This window comes from Rana temporaria, chromosome 7 (assembly GCF_905171775.1).
Source record: "Rana temporaria chromosome 7, aRanTem1.1, whole genome shotgun sequence".
NCBI classification, from domain to species: domain Eukaryota; kingdom Metazoa; phylum Chordata; class Amphibia; order Anura; family Ranidae; genus Rana; species Rana temporaria.
In genome coordinates this window covers 2468655-2490243 of record NC_053495.1, presented here as the reverse complement: position 1 = coordinate 2490243, position 21589 = coordinate 2468655, and the positions used below count along the sequence as shown (strand labels likewise).

The window sequence follows — 21589 nt, the reverse complement described above, 5'->3', positions numbered from 1 at the left end:
GCGCGTAAGCCACTGCTCCACGCTCAGGCCATCATTAGCATAAGGTCACACCCACTTACACTTACGCCGACTTACGCCTTCAAATTTACATTACGCCAGCGCAAAGTTGAGAGCAAGTGCTTTGTGAATACTGTACTTGCCTCTCTGGCGTATGCCGGCGTAGCGCATATGCGATGCGCTACGCCGGCACAAAGATGCGCCCATCTACCTGAATCTGGCTAAATGTTTCTAAGACACAGCATGTCCATAGCAAAAATTGCACCCTAAAATACATTCTGCTACTCCTGAGTATGGCGATATCACATGTGTGAGACTCCAAACTCTGGTAGGTTACAGTGTCGTGGTTTTGAGGCTTCTGTTGGTCAAGAGAGGAGCGTTAGAGAGGATGGCCGCCTAAGTGATGCATTTCACAATTTTTTTTAGTCCTCGCTGCCCAGGGCTGTCAGCTTCCACATCCCATTGGCAGTGTCTGCATCATATGGTGGAGGATTATCTAGGGGTGAAAACAGAGATGGAGAGCTTTCCAGTTGATGATCCACTGGGTTACTGGGTCATGAGAATAGATTATTGGCCAGAACTTGACCAGTATGCAACTGAGCTACTGAGCTGCACTGCATACAGCGTGCTTTCCAAATGGGAATTCAGTGCTGCTGGAGGTTTTGTTACTCATGATAGAACATATCTGTCCACAGACTCCGTGGACCGTCTGACATTTAGTTTTCAGATGTTGCTGATTAAGTGTTTTTGGGATGTGGAATCTCTGCAGGACCTAGGACTTCTAGGCTGCCTAGCATTGTGGGTGTTAATTTTATCTGGAAGACTTTTTTTGGTGTAGGTCTCATGGGCCCAATTAACCCAAAGACCATTTTTTCCCACACCTGTTAGATAGGTGCATATCATTAAATTTTTTGACAGCAAGGCCAATTTTTGCTTTCATCAGGGTTATGATGTGAAGGCACCTCCGACGCCCAAAGACCAATTTTTTCGCATCTGTTACTTCTATCCAAAGTCTGTGGAAGTGACACCAGAATTTAATCAAAAATACTGTAACCTTGTTCCCAGTGCACTACATTGTGGCCTCATTATACAGACTGGCTCCTCAAGACGTTGTTTACAAAATAAAGAAAGCTTGCAGGGAAAATGTCATTTATTTGGCTTTATAAATGAAATTATTGTTGCAGCAGCTTTTATACATAGTACAGATGAGCCACCTTACAGTTGTACTAGGGGAACCCCCCCCCCCCCCGGCACTATATTGAAAGTAATTTTTCATTTTTATTGTTATTTATAATTTTTATGGTTTCACTTTAATCTTTAAGCTTCAGTAAATCACTGCTCATTTACTTTAAAAAATTATGTTTTTTTTTTACTAAAGTTGTTTTCATGGATACATGTCTCCCGGGTCAATACCCGGACCCGCATAACCATTGGATGCCCAATTACTTGCATATAAGCCTTCACATAGGGCACTCTTGATTTTTACAGTTAGGGTATTATAGACTTCAATGGGGTTCGTTATTCGGCTCTGAATTTTTGCGATGTTCAACAGGTCTGGTGTGAACCAAACAGGGGGTCATTCAGCCCATCCCTACCAAACATCAGCCGCAAAACCTTAATGACTTGGGGAGGATCTGCAAAGAGGAGTGGGACAAAATCCCTCCTGAGATGTGTGCAAACCTGGTGGCCAACTACAAGAAACGTCTGACCTCTGTGCTTGCCAACTAAGTCATGTTTTGCGAAGGGGTCAAATAATTATTTCACCAATTAAAATGCAAATTAATTTATAACTTTTTGAAATGCGTTTTTCTGGATTTTCTTTGTTGTTTTTCTGTCTCTCACTGTAAAAATATACTGACCATTAAATTATAGACTGATCATTTCTTTGTCAGTCTTCAAACATTCAAAATCAGCAGGGGATCAAATATTGTTTTCCCTCACTGTATATGTGGTATAAAAATACATAAACGGGGGGAATCGGAGTGGAGAAGGATCTGGGGGTTTTAGTTGATCATAAGCTCAATAATAACATGCAATGCCAAGCTTCGGTTTTCAAAGCGAGCAAAGTCCTTTCTTGTATTAAGAGAGGGATGGACTCCAGAGAGAGAGATGTCATTTTGCTCCCCTGTACAAACCATTAGTAAGACCTCATCTGGAATATGCAGTTCAGTTTGGGCCCCAGTTCTCAAAAAGGATATCGGGGAACTGGAGAAAGTGCAGAGAAGGGCAACCAAACTGATAAGAGGCATGGAGGAGCTCAGCCATGAGGAAAGATTAGAAGAACTAAATGTATTCACTCTTGAGAAGAGGAGAATAAGGGGGGATATGATCCACATGTACAAATATATAAGGGGTCCATATAGTGAACTTGGTGTTGAGTTATTCACTTTACGGTTAACACTGAGGACAAGGGGGCACTCTTTACGTCTAGAAGAAAAGAGATTTCATCTCCAAATACGGAAAGGTTTCTTCACAGTAAGAGCTGTGAAAATGTGGAACAGACTCCCTCCAGAGGTGGTTCTAGCCAGCTCAGTAGATTGCTATAAGAAAGGTCTGGATACGTTCCTAAATGTACAGAATATAACTGAGTACTAAGATTTGTAGGTAAAGTTGATCCAGGGTAAATCCGATTGCCTCTCGGGGGATCAGGAAGGAATTTTTTCCCCTGCTGTAGCAAATTGGATCTCATGCTCTGCTGGTTTTTTTTGCCTTCCTCTGGATCAACTGTGGGTATGGAGTTGGGTGTATGGGATTGTATTGTGTTTTTTATTTTGTTTGTTTATTTTTTTTTTTGGACTGGATGGACTTGTGTCTTTTTTCAACCTGACTAACTATGTAACTATGTATAAACTCTCAGGTAGCTATAACCCCATAAATCAAACTAAAACTCAGATTTGCCAGCGTTTAAAGAATGTGATCTCTGGGTACTTATAAAAATATTGGGGTTGATTTACTAAAGGCAAATTCTGTTTGCACTACAAGTACACTTGGAATTGCAGTCACTGTAGATCTGAGGGGAAGCTCTACTGATTTTATCAGGCAATCATGTGCAAGCTAAAATGCTGTTTTTTATTTCCCTTGTCCACTCAGATCTACAGCGACTGCACTTTTAAGCGCACTTGCAGTGCACTTGTAGGCAAAGTGGAGTTGCCTTTAGTAAAAAAAAAAAAAAAAACATTGTTCTAATTATTAGCCTTGTAGGTTGATAAACCCCTTTATGGATCATGGCAGATTGTGACTATAGCCATGGAACTAAGAGACACTTCCTTTTTGAGGGGAAAACAAGGGCAAACCTAGAAAACATTAAAAAATCAGAGAGACGTCACCCTACTGACAAAGTTGCGTATAGTCAAAGCTATGACATTCCCAGTAGTAACCTCTGGTTGTGAAAGTTGGACCAGAAGGAAGGCTGAATGCCAAAAAAAAATTATGCTTTTGAACTATGGTGTTGGAGAAGATTTTTGAAAGTCCCTTGGGCAGGAAGAAGATCAAACCAGTCAATCCTGAGGGAAGCGAACCCTGAATATTTCACTGGAGGGACAGGTCCTGAAGCTGAAACTCAAATATTTTGGCAACCTAAAAGCAACCTAAAAGCATAACAAACATGGTAACATAAATCTGAATGACCACTTTCATTTCATTCCTGTATTAATATCTTTATTAGCCCTAGAAAAAAAACTCTCCTTAAAGTGGATGTAAACCCAAACATTTTTATTTAATTTTTTTGATGTCACAATGTAGAGAATAAGATTTCCTATCATCTGTGCCCAGTCTTGCCACACAGAGTTAATCCAGCTCTGAGCAATCCTCTTTTATTGTTCCGTGAAAATTAACAGACTTCCAGATAAAAACCTGTCTAAATAAAAAGTCCTTTCCGTCCCCTTGCTTCGAGTGACATACATTACCTGTCACAATGAACTGTGGATCACCCCCCATATTATGATAAACATCCAGGAATGTGCATGTGTCCAAGCTAGTGCACGAGATATGTAAAAACCATGTCACTCGAAGCAAGGGGACGGAAAGGACTTTTTATTTAGACAGGTTTATATCTGGAAGTCTGTTTATTTTCACTGAACAATAAAAGTGGATTGCTCAGAGCTGGATTAACTCTGTGTGGCAAGACTGGGCACAGATGATAGGAAATCTTATTCTCTACATTGTGACATAAAAAGAAATTGGGGTTTACATCCACTTTAAATCTATTTATCCTGGCTTTTATCACCCTAAAACGTCTCCTGGATGGCAATAACTCAAAAAAATTACAGCCGGATGGGTCTCATCTTTCATTATTTTTTCTGCCCTACAAGTTTAGCAAGCTCTGGGAGGCAGTGGAGGAAAGAAAAGCCTGGCAACAACAAGGTGCATAAAAATGGTAGAAAAATTTGTGTTAGATGTTTTGAGGATAACCAAAGTGTATTAAAATGGCTACATTTGGTTTGTGGGGTACAATGACCCCATGTCATGCAAGGCTAAGTACAAGTATGAGTACCTGGCATGTTTACTTTTTAAAACGGACAATACTAATATTTTTAAACAACTGAAAATGCCCCAGAAATACAAAAAGTGTCAACATTCACAACAATATTTTCATCATGACGCCTGGATCAACTTTAAGTGCTAAAAAGACCTCATAAGTGCCTCCATAAGATCTTTGTTCCTCAGGCTGTAGATCAGAGGCTGTAAATGAAGTTCCGACTGGAGATCCTGGGCTCCTTCCACCACTTGGGCCACGTACTGTTTTGGCTTTCCATGCTCATATGATCCGCTGTTGCCAACATGAGGGTCCATCTGTTGCGGTAAGGGTATTCATTTTTTCTACACAGCAATGATTAATTTCTACAATTGATGCCCTGATCATCAGCCTTCCAGTTGTCTGAAGAGCACCCCTGCATGGTTGTGGACTTACCTGTTTTCCATATTTTCTTTGTTATGATTATTGGACTATATTTGCTTTTTCTGAATTTCAGATTATTATATTTGTTGGACTTTTATATTTATTTCTGAATGTCCATTTACATTTTTATTTCCCTTTTTATGTGCACCTTTATTTTCACATGAGCTTTAGCACTACATTTCCACCACTTTCCAATTTTTGTCTCATTCTTATGTAGCCGCTTTAATCACATTTGGCACCATTTACACGATTGTGTTTTTCATATATCATCATTCATTGTTTGCGCAATATTTCTCACCCTTCCCAAGTATGAGCACCCAACATATTTACAACATATTTACATTTTATAAAGGACAATACTGAAAAAGGCACAGAAATGCAAAATGTGTGATCGCTCTCAATGATTTTTTCTGTTTACAAATGATTTTATTGGAAGATTCGTTGACATACATGAAGTGGCAAGCATATAAAAAAACACATACAAACATTACAGATAAACGCAAATGTAGTTTCAATACAGAGATATCACCTTTAACACCGAACTCTGGGAACACTGTAGACGGGGTAATGTACAATATACCGTAGGATAAACATGGGGCGTCCCAGCACTCCCATTTCCTGTCAAAGAGGTGGACAGTGTCATATAAGGTGTGGTGAATACACTCATGCCCTGTACACACGACCAGTCCATCCGATGAAAACGGTCTGATGGACCGTTTTCATTGGTTAACCGATGAAGCTGACTGATGGTCAGTCGTGCCTACACACCATCGGTTAAAAAAACGATCGTGTCAGAAGCGGTGACGTAAAACACAACGACGTGCTGAAAAAAACAAAGTTCCATGCTTCCAAGCATGCGTCGACTTGATTCTGAGCATGCGTGGATTTTTAACCGATGGACGTGCCTACAAACAATCGTTTTTTTCTCTAGGTTAGGTATCCATCGGTTAAATTCAAAACATTGTTTTTTGTTAACCTATAGATAAATAACCGATGGAGGCCTATACACGATCGGTTTGGTCTGATGAAAACGGTCCATCAGGCCATTCTCATCGGTTTGACCGATCGTGTGTACGCGGCATCAGAGAGTTTAATTGTCTCCATTCTGGCCAAGACCTTTGACCAGGATACTGAGGAGGAACGCCAGTTTAGGGCCACAATCCAATGGATGGCTACAAACAATGAGTGTAGTAATCTCTGACAGGGAACGGGGACGCCTGAGATAGTAGTAAAGAAAAATGCACATGTGTACCATCAATGTGATCGAGTGACCAGCTATCTTAGATGCTCTCGCGGCCGCCTGTTGTCAAAGTGGCTTGAGGGGTATGCAGCTCCAAAAAATATGGAGGAAGGTCCCTGATTCAGGGCAGCCATGCAAGCCCAAGGGAAAAAAAGCCTATGGTGTGAATCTTAGTGGGTGTCATATACCATCTGGTATGTGCTCTCAATGATTTTTCAAATGATAATAAGACTTCATAAGTGCCTCCATAAGGTCCTTGTTCCTCAGGCTGTAGATCAGAGGATTCAGCAATGGGTTAATGAGGGAAGATATGACCGTAAACAGTTTGTATAAATTGACCATATCACTGGAGGAGGGAACCATATAAATAAAAATGAAGGAGCCATAAGTAATGAAGACCACGGTGAGGTGTGATGTGCAGGTGGAGAATGCTTTCCTCTTTCCAGTCTTGCTACGGATTCTGAGGATGGTCCTAAAAATATAGACATAGGGAAGAAAGGTCAGAAGAAAGACTCCCAATAAAACACTACCACCTAATAAGAATACGACCACCATGTTTATGAAGGTGTCAGTACATGTAATTTGAATCAAGTGTGGAAGGTCACAGAAGAAGTTGTGGATGGAAGATGTTCTGCAGAAGGACAACCTGAGCAAAAATGAAGTATGAACCAAAGAGTGAGAAAATCCTCCAACCCAGACCAGAGAGGCCATATGAGTACAGACGCTCCAAGACATAATTAGTTTGTAATGTAGGGGGTGGCAGATGGCAATGTAGCGGTCGTAGGACATAGCCGAGAGCAAGAAAATTTCTGAGTTAGCAAAGGAGACGTAGAAAAAGACTTGGGCTATACAGGCAGGAATGGGTATTGATCGGCTTTTTGTGACCAAATCAAAAAGCATCCTTGGTGCCGTCACTGATGGATAGGACATGTCCAGAAATGCCAAGTTGGCAAGAAAAAAATACATTGGGTTGTGCAGATTGTAGTCAGTGAGGACCAAGAAAAAAATAAGAAGGTTTGTGATAAGAGTCATCAGATAGATGAGAAGGAAGAACACAAAAAGTCCATTCATGGTCAGTGGATGGTCTGATAGACCCACAAGAGTAAAAAAGGTAATCTCTGTCACATTTTTCATATTATTCTTTATTTTTTCTCTGTTTAAATTCATCAGTATATAAGAATAATAAAATTATAGATCTGAGGATTAATAGGAAAAATAATTGTACAGTGTACCTACACAATGCACTCAGGTGTGCATGTAGGCATTTCAATCACTGAATGATTTATTCTTATATAAAATGTTGGCATTCCCTCAGGATAATCTGCCGTGTTGTAAGAACACAAAGCTGAAAGTCTCATTAAAGGTCTCCTAAGATTTAATTTATAACACCTTGGGAGCCCCGTTTCATTGATTGAATACAGTCTTTAAAACTTTAATTTAGAATCCACTGAAAGTAACTTTTTGTCACATATTTTACTTACTTATTGGTTAGTGGACAGAGTGATATAAAATACTATTAACCACTTTCCTACTCTGCACTTTCACAAAATGTTCATATTAACAGGTTACTTCTCTCACACAGCATATGCATACTTGCAACTACACTCCAAAACACATTCTGCTACTCCTCCACAGTACGGTGATACCACGTGTGTGTGTGAGACTTTTCACAGCCTGGCCATAAAGAGAAGCCCAAGTGTTTTACACAAGTTTTTATAAAATGTGGAAAAAATCAAAATGTGTTTTTTTTGCATAGTTGTCCATTAATAAAATATTTCTAACACATAGCATTTACATAGCAAACATTGCACCCCAACATTCATTCTGCAACTACCCCTGAGTATGGCAATACCACATGTGTGAGACTTTTACACAGCCTGGCCACATACAGAGGCCCAACATCCAAGTAGCACAATCAAGCATTCTAGGAGCATAAATTACACATCTAATTTCATGACGACATATCACACTTTTGAAGGTCCTGGAGCACCAGGACAAGGGAAACGCCCACAATATGACCCAATTTTGGAAACCAAACACCCCAACATATAATCTATGAGGCACAATGAGTCTTTATAACATGTCATTTTTCTCCACAAGTTTTTATAAAATGTGGAAAGAAAATGAAAACACTTTGTTTTTTACACACAACTTTGAAAAATGTATACAATGTTTCTAAGACACAGCATGTCCATAGCAAAGATTGCACCCTAAAATACATTCTGCTGCTCCTGAGTATGGCGATATCACATGTGTGAGACTTTTACACAGCCTGGCCACATACAGAGGCCCAACATCTAAGTAGCACTGTCAAGCGTTCTAGGAGCAGGTGATTGTCACTGATGGGTGACAGGCTACGGTCCCTTATGGGTGACTCCGATGATGACAGGTGCACTTTATGGGCACTGATGGGTACTGATGTAGGGACTATTGGGTGACATGTGCAAGGGGGGTAGGGGTGATGAGACAGGTTCTCTTTATTGTGCTTGGTGCAGTACAGACACAGATCTGTAACTCACTGATCCCTGGCTCTTCTCTCCTCACTCTGGAAATGTGTGTGAGAAGAAAGGAGCGGGTAACAGCCAGTTACTGGTCTGTGTTTACATTTGTGATTGGCTGTGAATGGATCACGCCCAATCACATGGTAAACAGCCACCGGTATGTTTACCACATGATCAGCTTTTATTATTACTATTTATTATAAATAATTTGTTACATTCCATTTGTTTAGATGTGGCATTCATTATTTTGAATAATTTGTAACCATAATTTAACAGTTAGGTATTATTTGTTAGTTATTATTAGTTAGTTAGTTAATAATTTGGATTTTAGAATTTTTGGATTTTTGGAAAATAATATTAGTTAGTTAGTTATTATTTCGGATTTTAGAATTTTTGGATTTTTGGAAAAAATGTGTTAAATGGTCTTTCGTCAATTAACAAATTTGCAGAATTCTGACGAAAAAGGAATTTGGAACGAGACGATTTGCACATGTCTAGACAACAGTATGAAGTTTTTGAAAGGTCATACATGTACCATCTTGTATGTAACGGTATCGCTGTTTCACAGACCAAAAGCAATCTTGTCACTTACGCAAGTTAGTGAGCATTACATCCCAAACACGGGGGATAAAAGACAGACGTTTGTTGGACTCCCAAGTATTCATCAGGGCAGTTTCATCTGACAGGTGAAGGCTCTTTAGATATTGGTATAGAATGGATATGTCTTCCCTTACCTCTAAGGCCCCTTTCACACTGGGGTGGTGGGTGTGTCGGTGGTAAAGCGTTACCATCAATTTTGCGCCACTATTCAGCCACTTTTACCTTCCCACTAGCGTCCGAGAAAGGGTTGAAAAGACCGCAAAAAGTCTCTGCAGAGGCACTTTGCTGGCGATATAGCCGCGATGTCCCATTGATTTCAATGGGCAGGAGCGGAATAGGAGCGGTATACACACCACTCCTTCACCACTTCAAAGATGCTGCTAGCAGGACTTTTTTTTACTGTCCTGCTAACGCACCGCTCCAGTGTGAAAGCCCTCTGGGCTTTCACACTGGAGAGACAGCAGCGGCTCTTTCAGGGCGCTTTGCAGGTGCTATTTTTAGCGTTATATCACCTGCAAAGCACCCCGGTGTGAAAGGGGTCTAACAGTAGAAAAGCTATCCAACTATTTTCCCCCTCTTTTAAGCCTGGTACACACAAAAAGAACCTGATCTACTTTGCTGAGCTGTTATATTCTGACAGGTGGGTGGCCCCGATTCTGCTAAAACACTCCGATCAGCTCTCTCATTGGCTGAGAGTGCTGATCGGAAGACGGTCGGCTGCTGGTTTTCCAGCATGCTCGCCCGGCTTCTGTCGGACCCGCTGACATACTCCTGGGCCGAATGTCGCCTGGTTTTTATTGAACTGACCGATGTCTCCCGCGTCGTGTGTACCTGACATTCATTTTTTTCTCTCATTTGAGAGTTCCTATAAAGACTGAGATGAATGAAAGGCCGGGACGGAAGAGGGATCACCTAACTAGGATATCAGAGGTGAGATAGGAGAGGCTGGATCATACTTCTTGTGGTACTGCCAGCAAAGACGGAGGGGGTGGGAGACTATTTCACTGACCAACCTCAAAAAGTCCTCAGTGGCACAAAGTGGAAAAAAAATTGGTAATATTGAAGAAAACTCAACATGCAGCCAAGGAATGTCAGGTGTGGGGATGCCATTCAGCCAATCGGGATAATCCAGCTCTCCAGATAATATTTCCACAGATTAGGGAGGCCTAGGCCACCAGAATGATGAGAACGGTATAGGAGGTGTGTGTTAAATCTGGGACTTTTAAGAAGACAGGCAAGTTTATTATTAATGTTCAAATAAATCTGATCTATAGTTGTTTTCGGAACACACAAAGTAGGGCCTGAAAAAAAAAAAGCTTTCACCCCACCCAACAAAGATATACGACAAGGTTTCCCACAATTTAGGCATTTCTCTGATTTTCACTAGACATGTGCACACTGAAATATTTATTTTCAGAATTTCGTTTTCGCCTGAAAAATACATTTATTTTGTTACTCCCGAAATTCGTTTTTATTTTTATTTTTTTGTTAAAAAATGCATTAGTCCAAAAATCCGAATTAATGTTGAATCTGTCATTGAAGGCTTATGGTGTCTGTCGGATCAGGGCCGATCCTAGGCAGGGTGCACAGGGTGCTTTGCACCCAGGCGCCTGCAGAGGTGGGGGCGCCAAAGTGGCAGAGTTCTTCCCTCTGTTCTTCTGTCCTTGTTTGTGTCCGTCCAGAACTAGGGTTCTGAGCATAGGTGTATGTCCGTCCAGAACTGATGTGTCTCTGACCATCTCCTTTACTATGTCTGTAGTCTTTGACCATCTCCTTTACTATGTCTGCAGTCTCTGATCATCTCCTGTACTGTGTCTGCAGTCTCTGATCATCTCCTGTACTGTGTCTGCAGTCTCTGGTCATCTCCTGTACTATGTCCGTAGTCTCTGGTCATCTCCTGTACTATGTCTGCAGTCTCTGACCATCTCCTGTATTATGTCTGCAGTCTCTGACCATCTCCTATACTATGTCTGCAGTCTCTGACCATCTCCTGTATTATGTCTGCAGTCTCTGACCATCTCCTATACTATGTCTGCAGTCTCTGACCATCTCCTGTACTATGTCTGCAGTCTCTGATCATCTACTGTACTGTGTTTGTAGTCTCTGACCATCACCTGTATTATGTCTGAAGTCTCTGACCATCTCCTGTACTATGTCTGCAGTCTCTGACCATCTCCTGTACTATGTCTGCAGTCTCTGACCATCTCCTGTATCATGTCTGTAGTATGTCTGGGGGCTCTTTCTAGCAGACTCTCTAGCAGAAGCCCTCTCTGTGTCCATCAGAGAGCCCCCCCCTCCAGGTCCCAATAAAGTACTCTGCTTCTCTTCCTGTATTTTGTTTATTGTTAACAGATCATGTAAGGATCCCAGGGTAATGAAGACTTTGTGGGGGAGTATCTCTGCGGCTGTGTCATTGCCATAGAAACATTGGCAAAGGGGGAGGGGTTAGTAAAATGACCACGCCCATGTGGGTGCGTCAGAAATATTTCTGCACCCATGAGCCTGTGACCCTAGGATCGGCCCTGTGTCGGATGTTTTAAGAAGATTCGACAAAGCAGCTAAACTGTACGACACTGCGATCGTACATTTCCGGTCGTTTGCTCCGCCCACAAGCTGTAGAAGAATTCTGATGTTGTATGACACTAGTAATTATTATATATATATTATTATTACTAGTCAACCAACATTAGAATTCTTCTGTAGCCTATGGGAGGAGCATTTGACCATAAATGTCGGCTCGCGGCGATCGTATGTTTTTAGCTGCTTCGTCCAATCTTCATGTCTCTAAAATGTCGAATATTTCCTCTCTATGTCGAATAATCTCAGACTAATAGAGCTAGGTTAGGCACATTCGACCGCAGGTTCGATAGACACAGATCACTTTTGTCATCGTCATGTCGAATCTTCTATCTATATACAACTGTTGTCGCAACAAAACAAAAATAAAGCATTTTTTATGTCGGATCTTTCAGATTTCGGATTCTGCACATTTGTTATCGTTAGTTTAAACGAACACGGAAATCCCCGAAATTCGGAGGAAAATGCATTAGGACGAAAACTAATGCGCATGTCTAATTCTCACTAAAACGCAAAGATTGTTAAGAAATTATGAATAAGGGGTGATAAGAATTGCCAAATACCATAATGACTGCGGCCGGTGACCATGCAAATTGAGGGTTAGATTAACTGTAGAGAAAGGTTAATGGGCATTGCCACAGACTGTGGTAATCAATTCCAGGAGATTTAAGCAAACCAAATCCACAATCCTGCAACAAAGGCAAACATCACAAAATGCTCTCAAGCCCACTAACTGGCTGTGGATACCGTAAGTAATCTTATAATATACCGTATACCTGGTATGAAAAGACATAAACGTCAGTCTCAGGTTTTCAATAGGTCCGGCCCAAGGTAGCTATAACCTCATAAATCAAACTAAAACAAAAATTTTCAGATTGTTCTCTATTTGTCAGCTTTTAAAGAATCTGATCGGGGTATTTATAAAACCCTTGTTCCAATTAATAGCCTTGGAGGTGCATAATCCTCTTTATGGATCACGTCAGACGGTGACTGGGGCCATGGAATTAAGAGACGCTTGCTTCTTGGGAGGAAAGCAATGGCAAACCTAGACAACATTATAAAAATCAGAGAGACATCACCCTCCAGACAAAGTGCCGTATAGTCAAAGTTATGGTATTCCCAGTAGTAACCTATGGCTGTGAAACTTGCATCATAAGGAAGACTGAATGCCGAAGAATTGATGCTTTTGAACTATGGAGTTGGAGAAGACTCTTGAAAGTCCCTTGGATGGGAAGAAGATCAAACCAGTCAATCCTAATAGAAATCAACCCTAAATATACACTGAAAGGACAGATCCTGAAGATGAAACTCAAATACTTTGGCCACCTAATGCGAAGAGAAGACTCATTGGAAAGGACCCTTATGCTGGGAAACATGGAAGAAAGACGGAGAAGAGGACAACAGAAAACAATGCATAGAAAGCATCATCGAAACAATGAACATGAAGTTAAGCAATTTCCAGGAGGCAGGGGAGGACAGAAAAGCCGGGCAACAATAAGGTGCAATAAAATGGTAGACTGTTTAAACCAAGGGTCCCATTTTTTATTATATAAATTATTAGTATTCTGTAGTGTGTGCAATACTTTTTCCATAAGATTGATATTGTTAATTCTAATTTTCAAATGTGCTAGAGGAACGGATGGAGATTTCCAGTGGAATGCTGTCAACCAATGAATTGCTACCCTGATTTATATTACTAGCCACAGAAGACAGACGCATATTATATGTTGTATCAATGTGTAACAAGCATAATGGTTATATTTATTGTGTTCACAGACTAAAACAAAGTGTAGCGGACTGCTACTTTCACAGCGGGCGTTGCCTTAAATTTAGAGGGTGGTCAGAGACTTAATTACCTCTGACTGTATTGTTTTACCAAATTTGGGCCTCTGTTCCAGCCATGGCTGTACTGTGAGTGACCACTATTGGTGTCTGGGGTGTTGGTACCACCCCAGGCCAAGGGTGGCAGCAGTTGAGTCAGGGTGTATTGGGTGTTTTTCCTCGGAAGCCTATCAGTGGGGGTTGATCGCCTCGCTGTGCATGCTGGGGGAGAGTACGTAAGGGACAGACGTCATAAGTTCTGGGTCGTGTGATCTACTATGTAGGCCTGGTAGTCAGACTGGGTCTATAATTGCTGAGTGGTCCTGTACTGTCCGTCCTGAGGAAGGAAGCCACCCGATGAAGAACCTGTCTTGGAGAGCACCGAGCACGAGGTTGGTATCTCAGGAGAGGCCTTGAACTTCATCGAAGGACGCATGATTACTGAAAGGCTGAGTGATGGGGACTGTCAGTTTTGAGTTCACAAGTTTATTCAAGAGCAATCCGGGTGCTTAATCCTGTGTTGAGAAGGATTCTGGACCGAATACATCTCAACCTTTGGGAAGGTCTGTGACAGAGACTTTGCTAAAGTTTCCGTGTGACACCGTGAGACAGGCCTATCCAGGTTCACAATACCCACTCTGGCTAGAGTGGCGACGAAAGTTAAGTTTCTGGAGGCAGAATTGTTTCCGAACAAAGTTATACACCTGAACCTATTACCTATTACCCTTTCCACCTCTTCAACTACCACTTTAATTCTTTTACCCTGTTGGGTAATAAAGCAGAGCAAAAGAAACCTAAAGTGTGGCCATTGCAGTTCTTCTCAACTCTCATCATATACCCTAGACAGCGAAGGAGTAGAGGTAACATGCCACCCAAAACAAACCAGCAGCTCCTTCGGGGGTAGTGCTACAAAAGTATACCTACCTTAATACAACATATCTTTTGATTTTTTCTTATAGGCAAGTTGCTTGTATTATATGTATCTAGGCATATGTCAACTCTTTTTGTACCCAATAAAAATAGTTTGTAAACAAAAAAAATGGTAGGCAAATTAACCACAGATTTTTTTAAGATAAGTGTATTGAAACTGCTACATTTGGTTTGTGGGTTACAATGACCCCTGATCATGTAAAGGTAAGTACAACTACGAGCTCCCGACATGTTTGCATTTAATAAAGGACAATACTGAATTTTTAAACAACTGAAAATGGCACAGAAATGCAAAAAGTGTCATTGCTCTTAATGATATTTTCATCATGATGCCCGTATTAACTTTAAGTGATAATAAGACCTCATAAGTGCCACCATAAGGTCCTTGTTCCTCAGGCTGTAGATCAGAGGATTCAGCAATGGGTTAATGAGGGCAGATATGACTGAGAAAAGTTTATTTAAACTGAACAAATTGCTGGAGGTGGGAACAAAGTAAAGAAAAATGAAGGACCCATAAAAAATGGAGACCACGGTGAGGTGTGATGTGCAGGTGGAGAAGGCTTTCCTCTTTCCAGTCTTGCTACGGATTCTGAGAATGGTCCTGAAAATATAGACATAGGGAATAAAGGTCATAAGACCGACTCCCAATAAAATACTACCAGCTAATAAGAATACGACCATCATGTCTATGAAGGGGTCAGTACATGTGATTTGATATAAGTGTGGAAGGTCACAAAAGAAGTTGTGGATGGAAGATGTTCTGCAGAAGGACAACCTGAGCAAAAGTAAAGTATAAACCAAAGAGTGAGAACATCCTACAACCCAGATCAGAGAGGCCATACGAGTACAGGCCGTCCAAGACATAATTAGTTTGTAATGTAGAGGGTGGCAGATGGCAATGTAGCGGTCGTAGGACATAGCCGAGAGCAAGAAAACTTCTGAGCCAGCAAAGGAGACGTAGAAAAAGACTTGGGATATACAGGCAGGAATGGATATTGATCGGCTTTTTGTGACCAAATCAAAAAGCATCCTTGGTGCCGTCACTGATGAATAGCACATGTCCAGAAATGCCAAGTTGGCAAGACAAAAATACATTGGGTTGTGCAGATTGTAGTCAGTGAGGACCAAAAAAAAAATAAGAAGGTTTGTGATAAGAGTCATCAGATAGATGAGAAGGAAGAACACAAAAAGTCCATTCATGGTCAGTGGATGGTCTGATAGACCCACAAGTGTAAAAAAGGTAATCTCTGTCACATTTTTCATATTATTCTTTATTTTTTCTCTGTTTAAATTCATCAGTATATAAGAATAATAAAATGATGGATCTGAGGATTAATAGGAAAAATAATTGTACGGTGTACCTACACAATGCACTCAGGTGTGCATGTAGGCATTTCTATCACTGAATGATTTATTCTTATATAAAATGTTGGCATTCCCGTAGGACAGACTGCCGTGTTGTAAGAACACAAAGCTGAAAGTTTCATTAAAGATCTCCTAAGATTTAATTTATAACACCTTGGGAGCCCCTTTTCATTGATTGAATACAGTCTTTAAAACTTTAATTTATAATCCACTGAAAGTAACTTTTTGTCACATATTTTACTTACTTATTGGTTAGTGGACAGAGTGATATAAAATTCTATTAACCACTTTCCTACTGGGCACTTTCACAAAATGTTCATATTAACAGGTTACTTCTCTCACACAGCATATGCATACTTGCAACTACACTCCAAAACACATTCTTCTACTCCTCCACAGTACGGTAATACCACGTGTGTGTGTGAGACTTTTCACAGCCTGGCCATAAAGAGAAGCCCAAGTGTTTTCCACAAGTTTTTATAAAATGTGGAAAAAATCAAAATGTGTTTTTTTTTGCATAGTTGTCCATTAATAAAATATTTCTAACACATAGCATTTACATAGCAAACATTTCACCCCAACATGCATTCTGCAACTACCCCTGAGTATGGCAATACCACATGTGTGAGACTTTTACACAGCCTGGCCACATACAGAGGCCCAACATCCAAGTAGCACAATCAAGCGTTCTAGGAGCATAAATTACACATCTAATTTCATGACGACATATCACACTTTTGAAGGTCCTGGAGCACCAGGACAATGGAAAAGCCCACAATATGACCCAATTTTGGAAACCAAACACCCCAACATATAATCTATGAGGCACAATGAGTCTTTATAACATGTCATTTTTCTCCACAAGTTTTTATAAAATGTGGAAAGAAAATGAAAACACTTTGTTTTTTACACACAAATTTGAAAAATGTATACAATGTTTCTAAGACACAGCATGTCCATAGCAAAGATTGCACCCTAAAATACATTCTGCTGCTCCTGAGTATGGCGATATCACATGTGTGAGACTTTTACACAGCCTGGCCACATACAGAGGCCCAACATCCAAGTAGCACTGTCAAGTGTTCCAGGAGCAGGTGATTGTCACTGATGGGTGATAGGTGATGGTCACTGATGGGTGACAGGTCCCTTATGGGTGACTCCGATGATGGGTGACTCCGATGATGACAAGTGCACTTTATGGGCACTGATGGGTACTGATGTAGGGACTATTGGGTGACATGTGCAAGGGGGGTAGGGGTGATGAGACAGGTTCTCTTTATTGTGCTTGGTGCAGTACAGACACAGATCTGTAACTCACTGATCCCTGGCTCTTCTCTCCTCACTCTGGAAATGTGTGTGAGAAGAAAGGAGCGGGTAACAGCCAGTTACTGGTCTGTGTTTACATTTGTGATTGGCTGTGAATGGATCACGCCCAATCGCATGGTAAACAGCCACCGGTATGTTTACCACATGATCAGCTTTTATTATTACTATTTATTATAAATAATTTGTTACATTCCATTTGTTTAGATGTGGCATTCATTATTTTGAATAATTTGTAACTATAATTTAACAGTTAGGTATTATTTGTTAGTTATTATTAGTTAGTTAGTTAATAATTTGGATTTTAGAATTTTTGAATTTTTGGAAAATAATATTAGTGAGTTAGTTATTATTTTGGATTTTAGAATTTTTGGATTTTTGGAAAAAATGTGTTAAATGGTCTTTCGTCAATTAACAAATTTGCAGAATTCTGACGAAAAAGGAATTTGGAACGAGACGATTTGCACATGTCTAGACAACAGTATGAAGTTTTTGAAAGGTCATACATGTACCATCTTGTATGTAACGGTATCGCTGTTTCACAGACCAAAAGCAATCTTGTCACTTACGCAGGTTAGTGAGCATTACATCCCAAACACGGGGGATAAAAGACAGACGTTTGTTGGACTCCCAAGTATTCATCAGGGCAGTTTCATCTGACAGGTGAAGGCTCTTTAGATATTGGTATAGAAAGGATATGTCTTCCCTTACCTCTAAGGCCCCTTTCACACTGGGGTGGTGGGTGTGTCGGTGGTAAAGCTTTACCATCAATTTTGCGGCACTATTCAGCCACTTTTACCTTCCCACTAGCGGCCGAGAAAGGGTTGAAACCACCGCAAAAAGTCTCTGCAGAGGCACTTTGCTGGCGATATAGCCGCGATGTCCCATTGATTTCAATGGGCAGGAGCGGAATAGGAGCGGTATACACACCACTCCTTCACCACTCCAAAGATGCTGCTAGCAGGACTTTTTTTACTGTCCTGCTAACGCACCGCTCCAGTGTGAAAGCCCTCTGGGCTTTCACACTGGAGAGACAGCAGCGGCTCTTTCAGGGCGCTTTGCAGGTGCTATTTTTAGCGTTATATCACCTGCAAAGCACCCCGGTGTGAAAGGGGTCTAACAGTAGAAAAGCTATCCAACTATTTTCCCCCTCTTTTAAGCCTGGTACACACAAAAAGAACCTGATCTACTTTGCTGAGCTGTTATATTCTGACAGGTGGGTGGCCCCGATTCTGCTAAAACACTCCGATCAGCTCTCTCATTGGCTGAGAGTGCTGATCGGAAGACGGTCGGCTGCTGGTTTTCCAGCATGCTCGCCCGGCTTCTGTCGGACCCGCTGACATACTCCTGGGCCGAATGTCGCCTGTTTTTTATTGAACCGACCGATGTCTCCCAACTCGTGTGTACCTGACATTCATTTTTTTCTCTCATTTGAGAGTTCCTATAAAGACTGAGATGAATGAAAGGCCGGGACGGAAGAGGGATCACCTAACTAGGATATCAGAGGTGAGATAGGAGAGGCTGGATCATACTTCTTGCGGTACTGCCAGCAAAGACGGAGGGGGTGGGAGACTATTTCACTGACCAACCTCATAAGTCCTCATTTGGCACAAACTGGAAAAAATTTGGTAACATTGAAGAAAACTCAACATGCAGCCAAGGAATGTCAGGTGTGGGGATGCCCTTCAGCCAATCAGGATAATCCAGCTCTCCAGATAATATTTCCACAGAATAGGGAGGCCTAGGCCACCAGAATGATGAAAACGGCATAGGAGGTGTGTGTTAAATCTGGGACTTTTTTTTTTTTTAACTGTGGAGGCTACTCCGTTTAATAAAAGATAAAGAAAGAAAACAGAGTCCAAACAAACATTTAGCATATCAATATAACTAGACTTAGATTTGAAGGCTAAGTAAAATAAGGAGTCATTACTCTGTAATTTTACTGTTTTTTTGGCCATATGGACCATAGTTGGTCAAATCGGACACATTGCATAGAGTTGATGGCTATTAAACGCTCAAACGTGTAGTTTCTGAAATCTGGGACTTTTAAGAAGACAGACAAGTTTATTATTAATGTTCAAATAAATCTGATCTATAGTTGTTTTCAGAACACACAAAAGTAGGGCCTGAAAAAAAAAAGCTTTCACCCCACCCAAGAAAGATATACGACAAGGTTGCCCACAATTTAGGTAAATGGGTTACGTTACACGGCCGCAAATGTATGTGAATCTGGCCCATAAACTTCAGTCTCAGGTTTTCAATAGGTTCGGCCCCAGGTAGCTATAACCTCATAAATCAAACTAAAACCAAATTTCTCAGATTTTTCTCTATTTGTCAGCTTTTAAAGAATCTGATCCGGGTATTTATAAAAAAACCTTGTTCTAATTAATAGCCTTGGAGGTGCATAAACCCCTTTATGGATCGCAGCAGATGGTGACTGTAGCCATGGAATTAAGAGACACTTGCTTTTTGGGAGGAAAGCAATGGCAAACCTAGACAACATTATAAAAATCAGAGAGACATCACCCTACAGACAAAGTGCCGTATAGTCAATGCTATGGCATTCCCAGTAGTAACCTATGGCTGTGAAACTTTCACCATAAGGAAGACTGAATACCGAAGAATTGATGCTTTTGAACTATGGAGTTGGAGAAGACTCTTGAAAGTTCCTTGGATGGGAAGAAGATCAAACCAGTCAATCCTGAAGGAAATCAACCCTGAATGTTCACTGGAAGGACGGAACCTGAAGCTGAAACTCAAATACTTTGGCCACCTAATACTAAGAGAGGACTCATTGGAAAAGACCCTGATGCTGGGAGACATGGAAGAAAGAAGGAGAAGAGGACAACAGAAAACAATGCATAGATAGCATCATCCAAACAATGAAGTTAGGCAATCTCCAGGAGGCAGGGGAGGACAGATAAGCCGGGCAACAATAAGGTGCAAAAAAATAGTAGACTGTTTAAACCAAGAGTCCCATTTTTTTTTTGTTTACAAACATTTTTTATTATTTTAAAGAGGTAAAATAAAAATAAAAATTATACAGAAAGAAATCATACAGGCATGTAATGGTATACATCATAAAAGTGACATCCAAAGCATAATATGAAAGAAAATTAAACAAAGAACACATTTTAAAGCATACAGAAAAACATATGAAAAATTAATACATAAAGGTCTTGTTTTGTTATGGCATAACAACCTCGCGCAGACTTTAGCTTTGTGCCAACAAAATGTGCTTATGTGTTTTCCCATCTACTATGAAATAGGTGCATCCTATCTTGTAGAGTATACAATATCCTCTCCATAATCATCACCATATCAATTCTGTCATGAATGGAGGTTAGGGGTACAACAGGAGACCTCCAGTGAAGAGCAATGACCCAGAGAGTAGATATACAGATTTTGGCCAAGATTCTCAAAGGAGATACGACAGCGTATCTCCAGATACGCCGTCGTATCTCTGAGTCTGAGCCGTCGTATCTATGCGCCTGATTCTTAGAATCAGTTGCGCATAGATTTGTATTAGATCCGACCGGCATAAGTCTCTTTCGCCGTTGGATCTTAACTGCATATTTACGCTGGCCGCTAGGGGCGTGTACGCTGATTTACGCCTAGAAATATGTAAATCAGCTAGATACGCGAATTCACGAATGTACGCCCGGCCGACGCAGTACAGATACGCCGTTTACGTTAGGCTATTCCCAGCGTAAAGTTACACCTGCTATATGAGGCGTAGATGCGGCGTACCAATGTTAAGTATGGACGTAGTTCCCGCGTTGAATTTTGAAAATTTTACGTCGTTTGCGTAAGTCGTTCGCGAATAGGGCTGGGCGTCATTTACGTTCACGTCAAAAGCATTGGCTTCTTGCGGGTTAATTTGGAGCATGCGCACTGGGATACTTTCACGGACAGCGCATGCGCCATTCATTAAAATCGTCATTTACGTGGGGTCACATAAAATTAACATAACACACGCCCACATCTACCACATTTGAATTAGGCGGGCTTACACCGGCCTATTTACGCTACGCCGCCGCAACTTTCGTTTGAGAATACGCCACTTGCCTGTAAAAGTTGCGGAAGCGTAACGTAAATAGGATACGTTACGCCCGCACAAAGATACGCCATTCTACGTGAATCCGGGCCTGTGTGTATAAGAAATTCTTCCTTGCGGAGGATCCCTGGGATCGTTGCTCCAAGTAAACACATTGGGATTGTGAGCTCCAAAGAAGTTCCAGATATAGCAGAGGCAACAGCAGTCACCTTTTTCCATACAGGGGCAAGGAGCTCACAATCCCAAAATATATGTTTAAATGTGCCCTGAATCTGGCAGCC

General features: G+C 41.0%; 2 protein-coding genes across 2 annotated transcripts; both read right to left on the bottom strand.

Moving 5' to 3' along the window:
- Positions 1–6311: 6311 nt before the first annotated feature.
- Positions 6312–7229, bottom strand: LOC120946285 (olfactory receptor 2A12-like). The gene has a single exon (XM_040361114.1). The coding sequence runs from the start codon at positions 7203–7205 to the stop codon at positions 6339–6341; it is 867 nt and encodes a 288-aa protein (XP_040217048.1). The 5' UTR covers positions 7206–7229; the 3' UTR covers positions 6312–6338.
- A 7658-nt stretch (positions 7230–14887) lies between these two features.
- On the bottom strand, positions 14888–15826 carry LOC120945705 (olfactory receptor 1G1-like). Its single transcript, XM_040360061.1, has one exon. The coding sequence runs from the start codon at positions 15824–15826 to the stop codon at positions 14888–14890; it is 939 nt and encodes a 312-aa protein (XP_040215995.1).
- Between the last annotated feature and the right edge of the window lie 5763 nt (positions 15827–21589).